The following is a 21,574-nucleotide window of genomic DNA, read 5'->3' as shown; positions in this document are numbered from 1 at the left end:
CAAACCAGCCGAGAGATCACAGAGCAAAGGGTTCTTGAGACGGAAGAAAGAACTAAAAAACCATTAGTATATGTTAGGAAAGGGGGAGTCATATATTGTTGAAATCTGAACAAATTTTCATGTATTAGGCCAATGTTGGAAGCAGGAAAAAGTAGAATTTTCTTGCCCAGGTGATCTGATTTTTCATAATTAATAATAGTTCTGTTAGTTTTACTTCTCTTTCTACGGCTTGGTGGGCTTTCTACCTACCTTATAAGAAGGTCAGATATGTATTTGGTTATTTTTTCTTGTTAAAAAAAAATATTTAAGTACTTGTCTTGGGATTTGTCTTTAAATTTTCTGCAGAGGAAAAACAAAGAAGTGCTGAAACCAGCAGAACCATCATAATAATTATTTATCTAAAAAAGGAATAGAGTTTGTATTCTGCAATCCCCCAGAGGAACATGTATACGAAAAAGATCTTAAAGACAACAAAATGTGTTACGATTTTTTGGCAGATATTGATGTCATGTTTTCTTTAACCTGTTCAATTCAATTTAGACATCACGATCTTCAAAGAAGGTTCATAATTTTGGAAAGAGATCAAACTCAATAAAGAGAAATCCTAATGCACCAGTTGTCAGACGTGGCTGGCTCTACAAACAGGTACTCTTCCCCTCTTCACCCCCTTTTTTTTTTTTTGGTAAGGTGTATAATGTGCAAAATACAATCATTTGCATAAAATACAATGATAGCAATACCAGAGTGAAGCTATAAACTGTGAGGAACTGACATATGGTATTTTAATTAATTAGCTACTTATTGGATAACATTCTGATACAAATGAGTAAGGGCATCAGACAAATGCAGAGCATTAATATATATACACATTTCTCTCTAAAATACACAAAGGGTTTGAAAAATCTAGGCGGATGTTGGTAATAAATAGCTGAATTAGTTTCAGGCATGCTGAGATGATGGGACGAGGGTGTATGGCACAGCATATTGTTTTTTTAAATTCTGAAGTTTCCAAGTATCTGCTTAGTAGAAGATTTTTCAATGTTTAGATACTCTTGTGGCCTCTACTCTCATTCAATGTTGAGAGTGAAAAGTTGTCACAAAGATGAGAGATTTTTTTTTTCTTTGTTTTGGGGTTAGTAAACTTTTTAGCTTGATAAGAAGTCACTATTCCTAAAGTAATATATTCTGGATTTTTTAATTAAATGAGACAATCAATTAACTTGATTGAAATATGAAGTCCGAGTTATAGCACAGGTCATTGTGCATATGAGTATCTGTGTTGTTATCTTTGCTGTCTACTTCTGAATAAATTAGGTTCATGATGATCTGGCTTTTCATTCTGAGGTCCTTTGTAGTGAGTTTTACATGTATGAGAAGATATGGTTATGTACGTGAACTAACTTACTGGAATGCTCTAAAGATCCTAGCTGGTTTATGTCTCTTGTTTCATGTCAAACCATGGATAGTCAGCATATAAAGTCATACAAAGATGTTGCTTTCCTAAAAATTATACTCTATGTTCATATTACCATGTTCGTTTTAGTGTACAGTTGTATTATTTTACTAATGAAGAAACAGTAGCTGTATTTTAAGATCACAGAATCACAAAATTACGATGGTTGGAAGGGATGTCTTGATCATCTAGCACAACCTCCCCTGCTCAAGCAGGCTCAGCTAGAGCAGGTTATCCAGGACTCTGTCCACTGAGGTTTTGAATATCCTCACAAATGGAGGCTGCACCATAACCTGTCTGGGCAACCTATGCCAGAGTTTCATCACTCTCACAGTAAAGAAGTTTACCTCTACTCAGGTGGAATTTCATGTTTCTTAATTTCTGCGCGTTGCCTCCTGTCCTGTCACGGGGCAGCACTGGGAAGAGTTTGGCTCCATCTTCTTTACACTCTTCCATCAGGTATTTATACACATTGGTAAGATGCCCCTTGAGCTGCCTTTTCTCCAGACTGAACAGTCCCAGCTCTCTCAGCCTCTCTTCATATGAAAGATGCTCCAATCCCTTAATCATCTTTGTGGTCCTTTGCTGGATTCACTCCAGTATGTTCACATTTCTCTTGTACCAGTGAGCCCAGCACTGAACCCAGCACTCCAGCTAGACCTCAGTAGTGCAGAGTAGAGAGGAAGGATGTCCTCCCTCCATCTGTTGGCGACACTGCTGTTGCAGTCCAGGATGCTGTTGACCTTCTTTGCCATGAGCATGCATTGCTGGCTCATGATCAGCTTGTTGATGACCTCAGTCATGGAGGACTGAGCATTTCCCTTTGTTGAACTTCATGAGATTCTTCTCTGCTGAATTTCCCAGCCTGTCGACATCCCTCTGAAGTTCAACCAGTTTTTAATCCACCTCACTGTCAAAATGCATACCATTGGACAGGGTTTATGTGTCAAATGATTTAAATGCTGTGATATTTGATTGGGTTTTGTAAGAAGAGGGGTTGCTGTCTGTTTTCATATTGTAGTAGTAATTGCAAGCCAATTCAGTCAAGAGTTTTACCAACAGATAACTATCTTCAGAAATTTACAGTGAAAGCTTATGCAGGTTTCTTTTTGATAGTAAGATAACTTTCTTAACATGTTTATGTAATCGCAGAGAACAGCAAGTTTTGTTTGACTCAAAGTGTGTTGTCTCGTTGCATGTAATGCCATTCTTTTGTCATTGTTCTACTAATTTTTAAGTCCAGAGTCAACTCTTTATTCAAAGGTGTTTACTGTGAATATACTGTTACCATAGTATGACATAATCACAATCAAAAGGAAACAATAATTAGTAAATCCACTGATACAGAAAGGGTATACTTTAAAGTAGGAAAGAATTTAAAATGAGAACCACACGATCATTTTGTGTGCCTCTCTGCTATGTCTGAAGAAGGCCAAAAGATCATTCCTAGAGTATCTCATTGCTGCCAGAATTTTACATGTGGCCGTGTAGAAACCTGTTGTGGTTTTGAGTGATGGGATAAATGTGACGTTGCGTAACAGCCTCTTCAAAAAGCCTGTCTGAGGTTTTGAGATAATCCTTTATACTGGAGTAGTTTAGGTATTGTCAAATGGTAGGGTTGATTTTTATGGCCAGTGTCCTTTGGGCCAGGTGTCTGGCATCCTAATCCGCGACTGAGTCAGTGACCTTGTCAGTGAGGCGAGGGAGACAGGCTCCCCTCCTTGTCTCTGCCTTTCCAGCTGTGAAATAGGAACTGACTGCTACGGACAGTGTGCTTCCAGACTTCATTAGTGTTTTTAAACGCCTTTGAGATCCTCAGAAGGAAGGTGCTATGAAGTGTTTAGTTATTCTATTTATGAAAATTTTTGTGGGAGAGGATTTTTTAACTTTTTCTGAATAGTATTTCCTGGCTAATGCTTGCTTTACCCTTTCTTCTCCCTCCTTCAGCTTAGTCCCACACCCCAAAATGAGCAGAGCTTGAAATATGAGGCTAAAAATGATGCTGACTTTTCTAAAAAAAAAAAAATCCCAAACAACAATCCCAAAACAAAACCCACACCACCCAACCGTTTTTCATTATAGAATCGCTCCTCCTGGTTGTTGCAAAACTTATTTACTACAAGAATATTGGTAATTCACACATACCTTTCTTCTTGGAACAAATTAACATATTTATTAAATCTACTAGGATGTGTGCACTGCAATGTTTCGGCTTATTTACACTGCAGTAGCGGTGGCAGTCTTTCATTCTGAGTTGTGCAGTGTAAATTGGTTATAAACATAAAAGAAAATGAAATTGCTTTAGGAATAAACTTTATCTGGGAAAGAAATTTTCTCTAGATATACGAGTTCAGCAGAGAGTTTCTTCAGAAAACAGAGGAGAATGTACCCCAAGTACTACCTTGCTCATTTCCTTTTTAAAAAAAAGTAAACATTTTTTTCGATTAACTGTAGATAGTAGTATCTAGCATGCTAAAATAATGGGCTCTCATTTCATTTATTCTTGAATCATCTTAACTTCAGGCTTCCTGGGTTATGATCTTGGTTTGCAGTGTCGAGTCTGTGATGAGAAGTCAAAGATACTTAAAATATCTTAGCCAAGAACTACTAGCACACCACTGCGATTATGTAGTACTTGCTTTACTTTATGAACTGTTAGTATTAACAGCCTGAATATTCTTACTTGATCACTTTGATTAATACAGGATAGTACTGGAATGAAGTTGTGGAAGAAGCGGTGGTTTGTGCTCTCAGATCTGTGTCTCTTCTATTACAGAGGTAAGTTCCACTCAGGAGAACTTCAGTTGCTAATTTTACTGGAAGCAGACAAATTTTGACACACCACTCAAATCTAAGAAAAATGAAGCTGCTATTTAACTTAATGGATAAAATAGTGACATAGCTGTCAATATCCAGGCCTATTACTTTTTTTTTTCTTTTTTTTTTTCCTTCTTTCTTAATTGCCAATTTCACATAATTGCTTCCTGCCTGTCAGGTATGCTCAAAGGGCAAACCCATTCACAGCCGCCTCTTTTATTAAATTCTGGATTGTAGTTTTCTCACTGATTCTGTTTTTAGGAACTAAATATGCCAGGTTAAATCTGATTTTTCATGTAAATGAAGTAACTGAAATGAGGATAGGAAAGGGATAGTGCAAGGGAGCTGAAACTCAACCTTTGGAATCGTAAAGAGGATATATATCTCTTTTGGGAATCTAATCAGTGTTCATGGATACTTAAAAAGTGAAATGTTGTCCAATTCCATATGAGTTAGAAGTCTCTGCTGTGTTTGAAACAAAGAAATCTGTTCGTACCCTTATGTAGCTACATCAGACTTACTTTACGTGGGAAAAATCCGCTGCTTATAATTCTAGTCTGTATAGATGTATGTTAGAAAACTGATTCTTTCACTATTACAGATTAACTGTAGTGCTCCTGAGAGGATAAACAAAGGGGATTTGTGCATGTGGAAATGTATTCAATCCTGAAATAAGGTGTACAACCGTAATAGTTTAAAGGAGGCTAAGAGCAAAGAAGATTGTAAAGCATGGCAAAATAGAGGAAGATGAACAGTTAAGGCCATCTGCAGCCTTGTGAAGAGTAAGAAAGAGTTTCAGTTTAGGATGAGACTTTAGAATTGGTAGAAGTGGTGTTGATGCTGAAAGCAGTGACTGATGAATTTAAAATGCTGTTCTGTTAAAGAGCAGCATGGTTTTATTCTAATGAAGACAAATCAGGTCATGAAACACAAAAGCTTTGTCTGTGTAACTGTTTTAGTTAACAAATTCTGAATTATTGAAATATAATCATTAGACTTTGTTTCTTTATCCCAAGAAGTATATATGTAGTTGGATAAACTACTGCTGAGTCAAAATTAGGCTATAATTTGAGCCATGGAGGCATCGATTATGATACAATTACACTCCATTTAGTTAAGTGGTCATTATATACCTGTGCTTTCTTATAGGGTTTTCTTATTTTAAACAAGTCTTCAGGCTCTCTCTTCCAAAGCTTCTAAAGAAGGTGCTGCTTTGTAGCTGCCTTAAGAACAGATTAAATTGACTTAAAGCACTGCACATGAAGTACCTCAAAATAAAACAAAGAAGCAATAAGCAAAACCAAAAACAAATAAAATAAAATAATCTTACTTTTTAATTTCTACATGTTAGTGTGCCAAATAAGCTGAAATACAAGCAGAATAGTCTAAATTGTATACACGATAAACTTAGCTTTTAGCTGTTGTTCATTATGAGAAAGCAGTTAAAGCTGATAAACTGTAATTAAACATGTATAGTGATAGTCTTAAAGGTATTAGAAATGCTACTAAAATATATAAAACTTGCACTCTAAGCCCTGTGCTTTTATGTCTTTGTTAATTCTGTCTCGAGATATTGAAAAAATTGGGAGAGGGGAGCCATGCACTTACTCCCAGATCGCAGTGTTTCTGGTTATGCGACTGTGGTTGTTGGGTTTTTTTGGTTTTGTTTTTTGGTTTTGTTAGTAAATCTTACTGAGCTTTTAGAATCATGTTACAATGGTAGCAGCTAATGCTTAAATCTAATTTATAGATGAAAAGACAAATTATTTCATTGTATTTTTTCAGAGCTTAGAGAATACTCTTTTTCTGTTTCACAGAGGGATAAAAGACTGCCTGCTTTCGTATTGGAAGGTTATTGTTGCAACAAATAAAAGATTTTAGAGCTGGACAGAAGATCTGCTATTTTTCTCTTGTAGTATTCATACACAGCATACAAGTAAAGATGGGTATGGGGCAGTGTAATGTGTAGATAAAAGCTAGTCTGATGTGAAACAGATTTTTAAAATCTGGAAATGGAATGTAGCAGTATGTCTTTAACAAAGACCAAAGTCCTCCAGAGATACAGCTGTTCAGTGGAACAAAAATGCTTAATGCTTTTATATGGCACGAGTGGGTGTGACTTAGTCATAAGTCAAAGTATAATCTAGCAGAAGGAAATTTTTCCCCAAAACAGCAGTCCAAATAAAGTAAACCCCAACATTTGCCGTGCATTCTGGGACAGGAGAAAAAAAGGCAGATTTTTTTTGTGTGTGTGTGGCTAGCAAGGAGTAAATATTCGAGAGGGGGAGGTGGGGTGGCTTCAGGCATACTTATGAGTACAGTTGAGTACCTGAAAGTAAATCCACTCCCTTCATTTCTTTTCTACCTGAGAATTTTTTGCTCAGTTCTACAATTAAATAACTATTCAAGAAAGCATATTTTTTACATCTGTCATGTCATGTAACGCTAAAATGGCTGGGCAGAGCTTTCCTCGTATGAATAACTTAAATGAAAGTTGTGGCTTTTCAGAATTTGGTGAGCAAACAAGAACCAGGAAAAGATTTTTAAATTCGTGTATAAGAGGTAGTCCTTTTGTGCTGTTTACACGTATTTTAATTGTAACACTATTAATTTTCCATGCTTGAAACTGAGGAAAGTCTGTGTTTTCATCTTAATTTCATAGATACATAGTCATTTGTTGTGGGCAGTATCTTCAACTAAGAGAACTGTTATGGGGGACAGTCTCCTAAGATACTGGTTGCAAATAGAAGTTCTGTATCTGAAATACAATTAAGATTGACTTTTTGAATTGCATCCAATTATTCCTTTATTAAAGTATAATTGGATTTAAGAGCTGGTTGTGGCTTCCAATTAAAATGTCAATTTATTATTATAATGTATTGTTCTAAAGTTTTCTGTAAAACACGGTTCTGGAAGAAAGGTGTTTGTTTGGGGGGAGAGTTTGTTTTTTACATATTATCTGAAACATACGTGTTCTTACAAATAGAGTGTAATTGAGTGTAAACTCTTCATGGGAATTATGAAAACTCGTAGCTTAATATGCCCGATATCAGAAGAACAACATGCAAATTCTCTCAAAGGCCAACAATCATAAGCAGCATTTTAAAATACTTCTGCTCCCATAGGTATTTGCAATGTTTACTGAGCAGGCAATAGATGGCAGGTATTGTTCTTATCACTGAATTAGAGGCTTGACTTCCATCTGCTTTTCAGTTTTGAAGTCATATGCAGGTAAGCACTGATCCCCAGAAAAACTCTCTGTGAAGCTTTTTGTGGTGTTTTCCGTAAGGCAGATTCCATAAGGTAGCTCATGTACTTAAACTTTTACAGAACTGGCACACTCGGGAGGGTTTTTTATGGTTGTCCATCTTGGAAAAAAGTCAAAGGTGGCCATTTTCAGATGGCCTAGATTTCACAATGCTTAGCAAGGTTTTGGGGTGCACTCTTGTGTGATACGCATTCTGTGGCATGTGTTGGCAGAGAGGGGCTGCACAATTGCTCCTGTGGACTGCACCCTTCTGAGACTTTATACAGACACCTAAGTGACAAATCAGTCTGGCTTTCTGATTCTCTAATGCATTTTCTTCTGAGGTAAACTTCTTTTTACTGGTCTTGTGTTGTTAAGTACGGTTTCACTGAAGGGTCTGAATGTGAGTATTATGTGTCAAAACACTTTGTTTCTCTAATCAAAGACTATACATTCACAGATGAGAAAGAAGAAGGAATACTAGGTAGCATACTTCTGCCTAGTTTTCAGATATCTGTGCTTTCTCCTGAGGACCATATTAACCGCAAATATGCCTTTAAGGTAAGGGAATAAATTTTTCAGTTTAATTTTATGTCTGAAAGCACAATAGCCTAGCGATCAGAACTCATTTTACTGAGTTGTTATGCAAAACAGGATTGACAAACAGCTTCTGAGACTGATTTTTGCATAATACAGTAGCAGAGGAGTCAAGCATTTAGCCTGATGTAAATATAGACATAATTACTAGGATGAGAAAATGGATGAATATCACTTATCATTAGTCTTTTATTTGTAGTTCATGGATCTTAAATACTGTGTGATGGTTTAGAATTGTAGACAGCATCTGCAGCTGGACTTATCCCACTAATAAAAGTTCTTTAGTTATTTAGATACAAAGTATCTTTACATATAAATAAAAATCATGTTCTGTTATCACATCACAATATTACATGTAGCATTGTTAGGAATGTTTCACAGCTAATCTTTTTAATCGTGATATAAATCACTCCACTAAATATTTTCTCTTGATTTTTTGTTTGTTTTATGAGCTCCTTTTGGCTCTTCTTTTGGCCTCCTAAGCAACACATCATTTATTTACTGTGGTAAGTACAAATTAGAACTTACTGTATCATTCAGACTGCAAAAAACTATGCCAAAATCTATTTAAAATAATTATATTAATTTACATTAATGGATACTCAAGATAGTTTTCAATAGATTGAAGAAATTTAAGAGCTTTTTATTTATTTTATTAATGAAGAAGCAGCTATGATTAAAAATTATAGGCAATTATTTTGAAAATATGACTGCAGTGACAGAGAAACACTGAAGTATTCCTTCTGATATTTTTTTCTGATATTATTTGCAGAAGTCTTCTTATAGAAAACATTAGAGTGAGTATACAGTAACATTATTTACCTCTTTTCTTTTACAGACCCTTATTTTTATTGCAATGACCATGTCATTTCCAATCAGGCAGCTCATCCAAACATGAGGACCTATTATTTCTGCACAGATACAGGGAAGGAAATGGAGTTGTGGATGAAAGCCATGACAGACGCAGCACTTGTGCAGACAGAGCCTGTGAAAAGGTAATGTGGGTTTTCACAGAATCACAGAATCACAGAATGTTAGGGATTGGAAGGGACCTCGAAAGATCATCTAGTCCAATCCCCCTGCCAGAGCAGGATTACCTAGATCATATCACACAGGAACGCATCCAGGCGGGTTTTGAATGTCTCCAGAGAAGGAGACTCCACAACCTCTCTGGGCAGCCTGTTCCAGTGTTCAGTTACCCTCACTGTAAAGAAGTTTTTCCTCATATTTGTGTGGAACCTCCTGTGTTCCAGCTTGCACCCGTTGCCCCTTGTCCTGTCAGTGGTTGTCACTGAGAAGAGCCTGGCTCCATCCTCATGTCACTTGCCCTTTACATATTTATAAACATTAATGAGGTCACCCCTCAGTCTCCTCTTCTCCAAGCTAAAGAGACCCAGCTCCCTCAGCCTCTCCTCATAAGGGAGATGTTTTCAAAACAGTGGCACAGTGTATTTCTTTCTCATATTTAGTTTGATTTATTTAAATAAAAGAGTATAACTTAGAACAGAATGTAAATTGGCTGAAGTAATTTCTGCTTATATTGATGACCCCTTATAATTTTAACAACGTTGGATAAAATTTTGAAGTAGTAAAAATAATCTAAGTTCTGTTCTGAATATGGATGCCTTGAGAGTAAGGAGCTAAAGGACAAAAACACAATTAGTTCCTTTAGCCAGCAGCATCAAAAGAAGGGCAATGGCAAGTACTATGTGCAGGCATGTTTGACTTCACTTGCTCTCCTGAGTGAACAGCAATAGCAGCTCAACTGGTGGTAGTCTTTGGCTTAAACTTGTCATAAGTCTCAAATTCACAACCATAGTTTCTGGCTAAATTAAGCAGTTGTACCCGTGGGCAACCTGTGGAGAGCCATTCTTGTTCATCATTAAGCTGTTATCAAATTTATACTTACCTGATCTGGAGCCTTATCCTTTATGTATCCACATGTTGACAATGAAAAGCAAGTTATCACTGGAAGCCTTGTGTTCTCAGAAACTGAATATTATCTGCTGCTGTCTATCTAGTAAGGATCGTTTTCTCTCTGAATATTGTCCTTTGGGTCAGCTCCATGTTATCTATAATGAAAACTTATCAATAAAAAACTTAAAACCTCCTCGTTTTTGATGGCACAGAAGTTATTGCTGATGGCTGCTGTCATTTGATCTACTTCTGCACTCTGTTAGTTCCTGCTACACTGGAGCTAAATGAATGGCAGCAATGCTGAGAAATTTTAAGTTAAAAAACCAAAACAGGTAAAAAGTTCCATAGACACAGATACCAGAGAAAGTAAAAGGCACAATTTTTGCAGAAGAGTGAGCACATTGAACTTCTTGTCAAAATACAAGCAGTCTTTCTGAATTTTGTGTCACTAGTGCAAGTCATTCCTGTTAACTTGTTCCTGACACTTCTATATCCCATGTTCCACTATGGTGCTGGCAGAAGCATAAAATGAAATGCAGAATGATTAGATACTTTGTCTTACGTGTTTTAATGTTTTGTGAGCTTCTCAATCAAATGTAGTCAAACTTTCACTTACACCAGTCTATGGGAGATTCAGAAGGATAACTGTAAACTAGGAACACTTCTAAATTTCTACCTGTGCAACCGTTTAGTCACTGATCTTAAACAAAAGGTTGAAATCTTAGCTTTCATCTCTGATATCCTTTAAATATATGAGTAGTATATAAAGTATTTAGGTCTTTGCATTGGACACCATAATGAAACAGCTTAATAGAAAAATACATTGTTCTCTGTACTATGGAAAAATACCACATGTGCTTCAAGCTCTCAGCTGTCATACTTGTTTTTCCCAAAATTGCTGAAAATAAAAGATTTCAGCTTGTAGAAAGGAGGAGTGGTAGGTCAACTTACCACACTGAAATTTGATCTGATTATGTATGATTTCATATTATATATGAAATGAAGATGTTATTTTCTTTGTCTCCTGTAACCCTCCTCGTGTTTAGGGAGCAGTACATGATATGGGGAATGGATGAGCAGAGTGAGACAGAGCATAAGCAAGTAGATTCTTAGTAGCATTCTCACCTTTTAATTTCTCTTTTCAGAGCTTTTAAGAGGTTGTACTTAAAAGAAAGACATTACCTTGATGAAATAAAATATCTTATTTAGCTTAGTGAATAAAAAACTTAATCTGAAAAACCAGTTTTGGTTCGCATTGTTAAGTATATTGCAGATAGCTGTGATAGGTTACAGATGGAGAGATGGTTAAACCAAATCAGAGCCACTTCAACAAAAATAGTGTATTGATTGTATAAGCACTTTGTAAGGGGAATAATACTGAAGTGGGCCATTCTGAATCTCCTTGAACCAGCGAAATGACCTTCATTTGGTCTTTGCAATACTGTGAAGATTGAACGTTTGAAGAGGACATCTTTGTAGCAGAAAAAGATTAATATGAAAAAAGTGTATCTCCATCTGACAGAGCCTCTTTAAGTGTCATTTTCATAGTCTCTCCCATAATAGTCAATGCTCTATTGAAGATACTTAGTAAACTTAATTATACAGACAGATGTTACATTATTACTTGTGTCATTTCTTTTAACATAAGAAGCAATCCTAAATATTAATGTAAATATCCACTCTTGTGCAGTTCATTAATACAGCTGTACAGTCACATTTGCTGCCTCAGAGCCTAGCAAGACACGTAGCGAGCTCATCCTGGCGCCCGGTGCAGCTTTGCAGTCGTCCTTCCTAGGCTGCAGTGCCGTGGCTGCCCTAATGAGACGGATGTGCAGTCCACTGCCATGAAGGGTGTTCCTCCCAAAATGCTTGGCCATGCACTGTTACCCCCTTCTTTCAGCCGCAGTTCCTCTTCCAGCACTGATGTCTGCCTCTTCCAAGTGTTCGGCAGTGTATAGGCAAACAGTGTGGATTCCTGGTCTAGCTGAGCTTATCTAACACTTTTCATCCAGCTCTACGAGCTCCTGCAATCTGCCTTGCGTTGCTTTGGGTGCTTATCTTACTCCTTGGTGAATCAGTGTAGCACATGAAACTAGTAGAAGAGCACTCGGCAGCAAAATCAGTAGTTTTCTGCCTGGCTATCATGGGCACAACAGGCTTATCAACAGCCAAAACAAGTGTCAGAAAAGCAGCAGGAATAGCGACTTACGCAACACCATCTTCTTGTTTTAATTTGGACAAGAAACCCTAGAACGGAACAGAAGAGACATGACCTCTTTGAAAAGTTTGTTAGTAGTATTGAAATAATTACTTGAGAGAAAACACGTTTCAAGGCCAGTGAAGTCTCTAAGACTTTTCTGTCTATTAGCAATAATGAGGGAAAAAATCCCTCAGACATCTGTTTTCTAAAGAATCCATCTTTTGGCTATCAAACCAGTTCTTAAAATGAAACATGTAGCAGGATATGATCTTATCCAGAAGAAATACTGTTTCTTCCCTGTAAAAAATCTGTTAAGTATTAAGTATTGTATTACCTCATCTCTAAGTAACCTAAAGTTTGGCATGCACATAGCTCTGAGCATAAATTACTTCGGTTCAATCAAATTCAGCCAGTGCCTTTGTTTCTCAGTTCTGTTTTTTCTAGAGGTTCTAACATTGTACGGAATACAGTTTTCTAACAGACTAGATACTTACAATAGCTAGAGTTATTAAGAACTTACTTTCTTAAATATTTATGCAAGCTGATGTTGAGCCACTCTTAAGTGCTTGTTTATATAAGTTGCCCAATAATAAGTCAGTTTTTACAGTATAGTTCTTTAAATCTAGAAGTCAAGGTACTTTACTGCTTATGATACTCTGAAAATCCAAACCTAAGTCTGTTAAATTGAATGTTTCAGCTTTAAATAATTTCAAAGCTACAATCTGTGTCTTTATTTCTCAGAGGATGTGAGTTCCTTGGAGAGAAGAAAGATAAAAAGAATATGCAAAACATTAAGTTGTGGGGTTTTCCCCAGTTCTCCATAAAATGTTCTTACTTTCCACATATAGTTAGCCGCATAATACAGAAATTAGATACTGAGGTGAGAAAATAAAAATGTAGCCATTTCTTTTAGAACTGATCTGCAGTCACAGCAGAAAAACTCCCTTCTGATGTGTAACTGCAGGGAAGGACAAGTATCATTTGGTCCCATTGACTTAACTGTTATTACTCCTTTCTAAACATTTTTAATTTTACCTAGATAGTAAATTCAAGTTTAATAATGTAGTGGGTGACCTATCAAAATAATTAAACACAAACACTTTCCTCAGTGAGGAACTACTTAAGCTTATGACTTGCAATATGATCCCAGACAACCTCTCTGCATTAGCAAAACATCTTACTCATTCCATGTTGTATCACTGGAGACCACAGTGAAGTTGTATCTGTGAGTACTGATTGCTTGCTTGTGCTTGTAGATGCTAATATCCACCAACATACTGATTTATCATTTTTGGCCTAAATGCTGATTTCTCTACTCTCCCATGTTTAAGAGCATCATCACTGTCAGCTGTGTGTGCCAGAGCCTTTATTTCTTCTGAGTGATGCAGCACGTACTAAGAAAAGAGTGGAGGTTTTTTCCTCCTAGTGTAGTTACTCTCCCTGAACAGCATCAGCTAAGCTGCCAAAAAAGCACTTGTTAGCATAACAACATCCACAGTGGAGGTTTACCAGCGTCATCGTGTTTGGGAAAGATGACTTTTTCTTTTCAAATGCCTATACCTGTCTTTGTTAAATCAGTCTTCAAGTCTGTCTGATACTTGATTACATGCCTCCTGCGCCCGCTTTCAGAATTATTTACTTATATAAAACAGTGGAAAATAGTACTTTTCCTGTATTACTGTTCCATACACATTGTTCCTGTTTTGTTGTAGAAACCTATAAATTACATTCAGTATATGCTGAAACACGTATGTTCAATGCTCATTGTCTTTTGTCTTCTCCCTCTCCTGTCCTCAAAATACCCACCAAGTCTTGTTCAATATGTCTTTGAGAGCCAGCTATAAATACAGAGTCAAATATAAATATGGATTTATGTTTCTTACATTGACCTATTAGTTTCTGATAATTCTTTCCCATTTGGATACTTTGCTGTGGAAAGAGATCTCTTGCTCACACTGAGTTGACTGATTTGATGCACAAAGTTAAAGGAGAGCAGAGAAATCTATTTGAATGTCAGTCATTCAGCCTCTACACCATCGCAAAGAATGACAAATATAAATGCTTGGCTCTGCTGTGTGTAACCATAGTAACAAGTGATACAGCATAGAGATTACATGGAAAAACAGTTCTGTGATTTGGGGGTTTGTTGTTTTTTAATTAAGATCTACAGTGGAAAGTACTATGATAGTGTGAATCGAACACTGTGCCAAGTCTAGACTTTGCCACCTATCTTATGAATGACCTTAGAGATGCCAGTCTCCCTCTGCACCACAGATTTTTCATCTGTAAAATGGCAATTGCTTCTCTGCTGCAAAGCACTTTGAGAAAGATTGATAGAAAGTGCTATATAAGGGGGTAGGTGGTACTATTAAGGCATGTTGCATATATTAATGCCTGTGTTGAGGATTATTTGCAAGATAGTCCTTACATTTATTTGTAAACTCTTGAGCACTGGCTGAAAACTGAAATTTTAACACCCTTTTTTGGCTTGATAATTGTGGGAAATTGAGTTTTTCATTCACTTTCCTATTTGGGCAATTCTTTTAGTTTGTGGTAGAACACTGGGCAGTACAGTTTTGAGGTGGGAGGGAGGAGGTGATCTAGTCTTTTTTCCATAAACATGAGAAGGAACCTAGGCAGAAATGTTTGGTCTTGGGAACAGTCCAAAGTCTTGAGGGGAAAGATAAAAAGAAAACACCTCACTGTTAAATTGCAGTGGGAGATTCGCAGTGTTTCTTTTCTGATACTTGGAAATTATAGAAAAGATGAGGCAGGTATAGCAGTTCCACCGCATATGTCCTCCCCCACAAAAGTCTACATAAAAACTCATTCTACATCAAGATTTTTTTTCTCTAAAAGTTATGGTTGGCAGAAATATTACCCACTCCTTTCTGCTAGCAGAAAACATCAGATGTATCTAACCTCTACATTTAATAGTGATGTATGAGAAAAAAACTGTGTGTTTAAAAATAATGCTGACGCATATAGCCAAAGAGATATTCATGTTAGATTATTGGTATGCATGTTTTCATTTGCAATACGTTTGACGTGCGTATATGCTTTCACATTGGCATCTCAGGAGTAATCACTGAAAGAAAATGACTATTTTGAGCTACCTATATTAATAGAGTTAGTTTTAGAGGACTTTCATAACATTATGAAGTATCAAGCAGAGATTGGGATCACCACAACCAGGTCATGAAGAAGCACGGAGGAAAAAATTCACACCCCTTGTTAACATGCCAAGTGCATGAGCGTTTCATTCTAACTCACGTACCATATGCAGAGGACATTGATGTTGTGCTGTTTCTGATTGATACATTTGAAATGGTGTACTTGTCAAGGTAGGAGTCTCTTGATTCCTTTCACATCATGGAGAATTCATAACGAGAGTACGGTGGTAATGGGAGGTGCATTTAAAATTAAGTGTCCAATATTATTAGCAGTGGGTAGTATTTTACAAGGACCTTACAGTTTTCAGTCCTTTATGTATTTGCTGGGATTCTGTCCTGAACAGTTGTTGGCATGTTGGGAAGTCATGGCTTAGATCATCTGTCAGGGAAGTGTAGACTTGTTGGACATTAAGCCTCTTGTTCAAGATGGGGTAAGCAAAAATGCTAACATCTAGTTAGTCTACTTGGAATTAGAGTACTTTTCAGAGGACCGGTCATACTTGTGCTCTTGGTCATAGAATCATAGAATCGATTTGGTTGGAAAGGACCTTTAAGATTATCAAGTCCAACCATTAACCTAGCACTGCCAAGTCCACCACTAAACCATATCCCTAAGATCACATCTACACGTCTTTAAATACCTCCAGGGATGGTGACTCCACCACTTCCCTGGGCAGCCTGTTCCACTGCTTGACAGCCCTTTCGGTGAGGAAATTTTTCCTGATATCCAACATAAACCTCCCGTGGTACAACTTAAGGCCATTTCCTCTCGTCCTATCACTTGTTATCTGGGAGAAGAAACTAACACCTGCCTCCTTGTGTATGTGATGGCCTCTTTACACATGGATTAGACACTTGAACTGGACACAGTCATAAAGCTGAATAAAGTAGTTGCAAAAAAGATGCAAAACGGTGTGGAAGGTTAATTTGACATCATCTTAAAATAAAGTTTTGTGCTTGGTTTGGTTTTATAGAGACATGTAATCTTAATCTCTTCCTCTTTCCTCCCGTAACGAAAAATGTTGATCAAAACACTTTAGAGTTTTTGTGGTTTTTTTCTAGTAAACTGGAAAAAAATTGTCACTGTCTGAGCTGGATGTTCAGTTCATGTCCCAGTATGGAAAAAAATACAGCTTCTTGACATTTTGAAATTTTAAAAAGAAGATAGCTAATAAAACTGCATACCTTGAGTACTTGTGTAAGTACTGTAAGGCGGTAACTGTTCTAAAAATATCATTATTTTTGTGGTACAGTTCTCTAAGTCAGCAGCTCTTTTCCTCCTCAAAATTAGGGAAGCCACAGTTATTTTCCACAAAATGTATGCCAGCCAAAGTGATAATATACCAGAGAAACCTCATTGATGCCAGTGACCATGAAAAGTTGTTTACTTTCTTTAAAGGAGCTCATTACATGTTAAATTCAGCAGTCTTGTGAATCAGAAGCTGGTCAGCAATGTAATCTGCTACCATTTTTAAAGATGGCTTTAAAAATCATCTGAATTTCAGGTTGTTGACATCTGGAAGCTTTAGCTCTTGAAGAGCCACTGATTATTTTTACTGTTTGACTGTCCAGCCCTCCAGGAACAGAACACCCACTTTTTCAGACTCTGGCTTTATTTCCTCTTCTGCACAATTTTTCTGGGGGTTTAATTTGAAGTTGGCTTAAAAAATTTACCCCATGTTATAAATGCTTTTAAAACAGCAAAGAAATAGAGAAATGTGGAAGAAAAACCCACACTTTCCAATCAAAAAAACCCAAAACCAACCAACCAACCAAGAAACCAAAAAACAAACCAAACAAAACACCACCACCTCCCCCAAAACAAAAACAAAACAAAACAAAAACCTAAAACAACCACAACAAAAAAAAAAAACCACAGTCTTTCCTTGATTATTTTGAAAATATGTCCTGGATTTTTCTCTCAAAGACAAGATATTGATGTAAAATATCTGGACAGGGATTCACTGAAAGAACCCTGATAAACACAAATATATTCACCTTTCATTTTTTATTACTATTTTTAATGAATATTTTGTTGATATTATAGCTTGTCATATATTCCTTTCCAGAGCAGAGAAGTTAACCACTGAAAATACACCACCTCGAGAGGCAAATAATATTTCAAACCATCGAGTGCTTATTAAGCCAGAGGCACAAAATAACCAGAAAAACAAAGAAGTGAACAAAAATGAGGAGAAGAAAGCTTTGGAAGCTGAAAAATACGGATTCCAGAAAGTTGGGCAAGATAAACCATTAACAAAAATTAACAGTGTGAAACTAAATCCTTTGGGATCTGAATATAGGACTTTACCCATAACCACGATTCAGGCTGGACACTTCAGACCAGTTCATTTAAATGGATCTGAGAATAAAGCTGTTGGTGTTGTCCTGGCAGACACTGGCGATGGAGGTCAGCACAATGTGGTTCAGTCACATATGGAGTCTGAACGAGTTATGCAGAGAACTAATTCAATGCTGCAGTTGGAACAGTGGATTAAAATACAAAGAGGCAAAGGACAAGAGGAGGAAACAAGAGGGTAAGTACTATGTAATGGTGGTTTTTTATTTATTTTTTTTGTTAGGCTTTCTAGTGAATAATACTTAGACTTGTATCCTGGTTAGATTCTTTAGGTTTTGGTCTATTTACATAAATATATACTTCATTGTTCTCTGTAAGAAGTGCCTGGGTGACTGCTCAGAACAGATTTATTTTAAGTTTCTCTTTTATTAACATTTGAGTGATTATTAATAAATTAAACTATATTAATAACTTAGGGTTTCTGGCCATTTTTATTTATTTTTTGGGTGTTAGAAATTTCTCTGTCCTAGCAGGGAGAAGGTGTCCTCAATCGTAACAATTTTTTTCCTCTTAAAATTTGTTCTTGAAATTGCCCTGTCTTCTGCATTTTTGTTCACAAATTCTTGTAATAATATTTGATTTAAAATTCTTCAAAAATATTCCAGGGAGCTTTTAAATTTTAAACAATCTTTAATTGAAGAGAGAGAGAGAAGGTTTACCTGAGAGAAAGTCACAGAAATCTAACTTGATGCTTCAGGTTTCTCTTCTCATGAAACTAAGCATCTCCCAGTTCTAGTATTGAGTTCCAGTGCTTATTCATGAAGCTTTAAAATTATGTGTGAATGATATTGAATCTTGTGCCAACAGCAATTCTTCTGTCTGACAGAAGTGTAGGGACGTTGCTTCCGGCCTGACTTACAGACAAGCAGCTCTAGCAGTAAAATATAAAAGTTTTTAATATTACATTAGATAGGAAGTAATGGACATGCTATCACAGGAGATATTGTGAAGAGTTAGAAAGTGGGGAGTTTGCATATAGATTGGTGGCAGAGCAGAGCTTAAGATAGAGCCAAGTTCAGAAAATGTGTTTTCTGCAAATTTCAGAATATGGGGTTTAGTGGCTTTCTAGGTTTTGCAAAAACTTAAAAAATTTACATTAGTTTGACTTACACTTGCCAAAATGGGTTTCACATTTCCTCTTTGCCTTTAGTCCTTCATTAAATAGAATTAGGAATTGTTAATATGTTGTTTCATGATGTACTCAACGTAAATAGTTTGATCAAGTTTGAACTTGCAGTACAGAGAGCGACTTGCACACTCTGACATTTTATTATGCATGCTTGCGTAATGAGAACTGAGAAGGCTCTTTGATGCAATTACGTTTTTCAAATTGGACTGTAAAACTTGCAACCAAACAGGAGAAATTTGAATAGCTGTGCCATTTTTCAGTTGCAAACAAGTATATAAACCCTAAAACTGATTTCATTGTGGGAATCAAATAGAGGGAAGTACTATTAGCAATATGTTACTAATTAACATTATTTTATTCTTGACTGTAGAGGCCACTTGTTGCTTAAATAAGGGTGGCATTGGTAGCACAAATGGTATGCTTTCCACTGCAGTTCTATATAAAGGCAGCAAATGGAAAAAGAATTGACCTTGAGCTCTCTTTTTTGCTTTGTGTGGAAGTGGCCTTGAATAATGATCCAAATTTCTAATGTATAGTGATGTCTTTAGAATGTGGTTTCACTTAGGGAAGATAGTATTGTCCCTGACCGTGGCAGGGGGGTTGGAACTAGATGATCTTTACGGTCCCTTCCGACCAAAACCATTCTATCATTTAAATTTTAATTTTTTTTTGTTCAGATTGCCAGTTACTGGCTGGAGACAGAAATTTAAGTAGAATTGAAGTTGGTGACTGACAGTAGAAAGAAGCTCTAGTTTATGTTAAAGCTTAAGGTTGGGGTGAAGGGCTAGTAAGGCTGTAGCAAGACCTCTCAACTCATACCTTGAATTTTTGAGAAAAGTAGTCTTCACTTAATGGTGCGAAGTTGGAGGCTTTTAAGATGCTTTTCATTGCATCTGTCTCTCTAATGTGTTACCACACTGAGTATCTCTGGTGTGTCAGACTGAAAAAAAAGTTAGGACTTTAAGAATACTAAAACGTTAACAAACATGTTCAATTAAATAACTATATGTATCATAGGAGCTGTTAGCTGTCCTCAATATGGAATGAAAAACGTTCACTGTGAAACTACTAATTTTTTAGAGGAACACGCTGACCCCTCAGTAGTTTGATTTCCTGATAAATTAATGAGAATGACAGCAATGCAGTTTTTAGTTCTTGAAGCTGTTATCTGCCATTTCCATGGATCTAGACATCTAGTTTTCCAAGAGCCACATGAATAAAGACAACTGATGCCTTGAGGAAGACAAACCTTTTTTTTTTTTTTAACCAAAAAAAATGGTTTTTAAATAAAAACATTCCACTTCAGTATCATTTCATTAAATTAATTTTGCACAAGTCAGTCACAAGTAAATATTTTCAACGAAAGTGGTTCGCTTGAGTGGTCTTTCTCAAATGTGAAAAAATACAGAAGGGATGCATGGTACTAAGTGAGGTTTTCTGTTGCTGCTAACCCAGGGCGTGAGCCTCTGTCTCCCCACCTTGCCCATATAAGCCTCATCCTAAATAATAAATGCCTGCTGTACAGTACCAGTTTTCCGTCATCACTCTGCCACCCTTTGCTTGATTCACATGTTAAAGTTCTGTACTGTGGGACAGCTGGTATGTGCATTCTTTAGGATGAAGGGCTATTTTGAGGTTTCGATCTGAGGGTACTCATAACACTGCAGAACTGAGCCTCTAAAGGTTTAGCAGCGAAGTCGCTTTCCCAAATAGTCCAACTTGGACACCAGAACCAGTATTGCTACCCAACAATAATCCTAGAGACAACCTCTAAAGGTGTCTATAGGGAGTCTATAAATGCATGTGGAAGCCTTTTTTTCATATCGGAGCATTTGTAGGGAGCTATTCATGATGACAGTTGCAGAAATATTTTGCAGCCTCACAGTGCGCCTGGCCGCTTCACTGGCTGCAGCGGTCTCCCCTTGCGTGCAAGGCAGTGATAAGCTGCAATACTGTCTACAGTTGTTTTTTGGATTTGACTAGAACGACATTTTTGCAAGTGTCAACAGGACATTGGTGAATCTGTTTTGATATTTATCAAATGATGTAAAACAAGGCTTAATATTGAGTTGGTTGGGCTTTTTACACTTTTCATGGTTTACCAATAGAAGACGGATATGTTATCTGCCTAAATGTTCTAGAATGTAAGTATGTGCTTGCAGTCTTTAAATTGCTGTCTTTACATAGCAAGAACTCCAGGCAGCTTTTTCTCAAGTTGTCAGGGATATTTAAAGGAGCCAACAGCATTACACTGCCCATTTAATTAATAAAATGGGAGAGAAGCTTCAGTGAGAGAGATATATCTAGCTACTGGATATCTTAATGAAAATATCAGGCTTTCCCACACCTGTTTGTGAATAGCTAAAATAATATTTTGGAAGTTAGAAACTGAGCCCAGAACTGTTGTGGTTGTTTGGGTTTTTTAAAATATGGAGATGGAGAGAAGCCCTTACCATTAGTGATATGTTATGTGAAGAAATTTAGAGGTATTTGAGCAGATTTTGCAGCAACAGAATAGGATTTAGTAATTTTTTATAAATTTATTTTTTTGTGAGAATGAAAAGCTGTCCAGTCTACAAAATGGGGATAATACTTCATTAATTCTTGGAAAGCTTCAGAAACTGTAGCAGATTTTGTATGTAAAGCTCTTTATAGCAGTTTTCATCTCCAAAATGTTACAGA

General features: G+C 36.7%; 1 protein-coding gene across 8 annotated transcripts in view; it reads left to right on the top strand.

Moving 5' to 3' along the window:
- PLEKHA5 (pleckstrin homology domain containing A5) overlaps positions 1 to 21,574 on the top strand; it is a 177,721-nt gene that overhangs the window by 112,295 nt on the left and 43,852 nt on the right. For 7 of the 8 annotated variants that reach the window (XM_068400386.1, XM_068400387.1, XM_068400394.1 and 4 more), the window contains exons 6-10: positions 541 to 645; positions 4,159 to 4,231; positions 7,978 to 8,078; positions 8,994 to 9,109; positions 17,474 to 17,941. In XM_068400386.1, the coding sequence (XP_068256487.1) occupies positions 541 to 645; positions 4,159 to 4,231; positions 7,978 to 8,078; positions 8,994 to 9,109; positions 17,474 to 17,941 (863 nt within the window). Of the gene's footprint in view, positions 1 to 540; positions 646 to 4,158; positions 4,232 to 7,977; positions 8,079 to 8,993; positions 9,110 to 17,473; positions 17,942 to 21,574 lie in introns of those variants that run through there. The other variant, XM_068400393.1, reaches the window with a different exon arrangement.

This window comes from Nyctibius grandis, chromosome 5 (genome assembly GCF_013368605.1).
Source record: "Nyctibius grandis isolate bNycGra1 chromosome 5, bNycGra1.pri, whole genome shotgun sequence".
NCBI lineage: Eukaryota > Metazoa > Chordata > Aves > Nyctibiiformes > Nyctibiidae > Nyctibius > Nyctibius grandis.
Note: the sequence above shows the minus strand (reverse complement) of the source record. Positions and strands in the feature narration are given on the sequence as shown.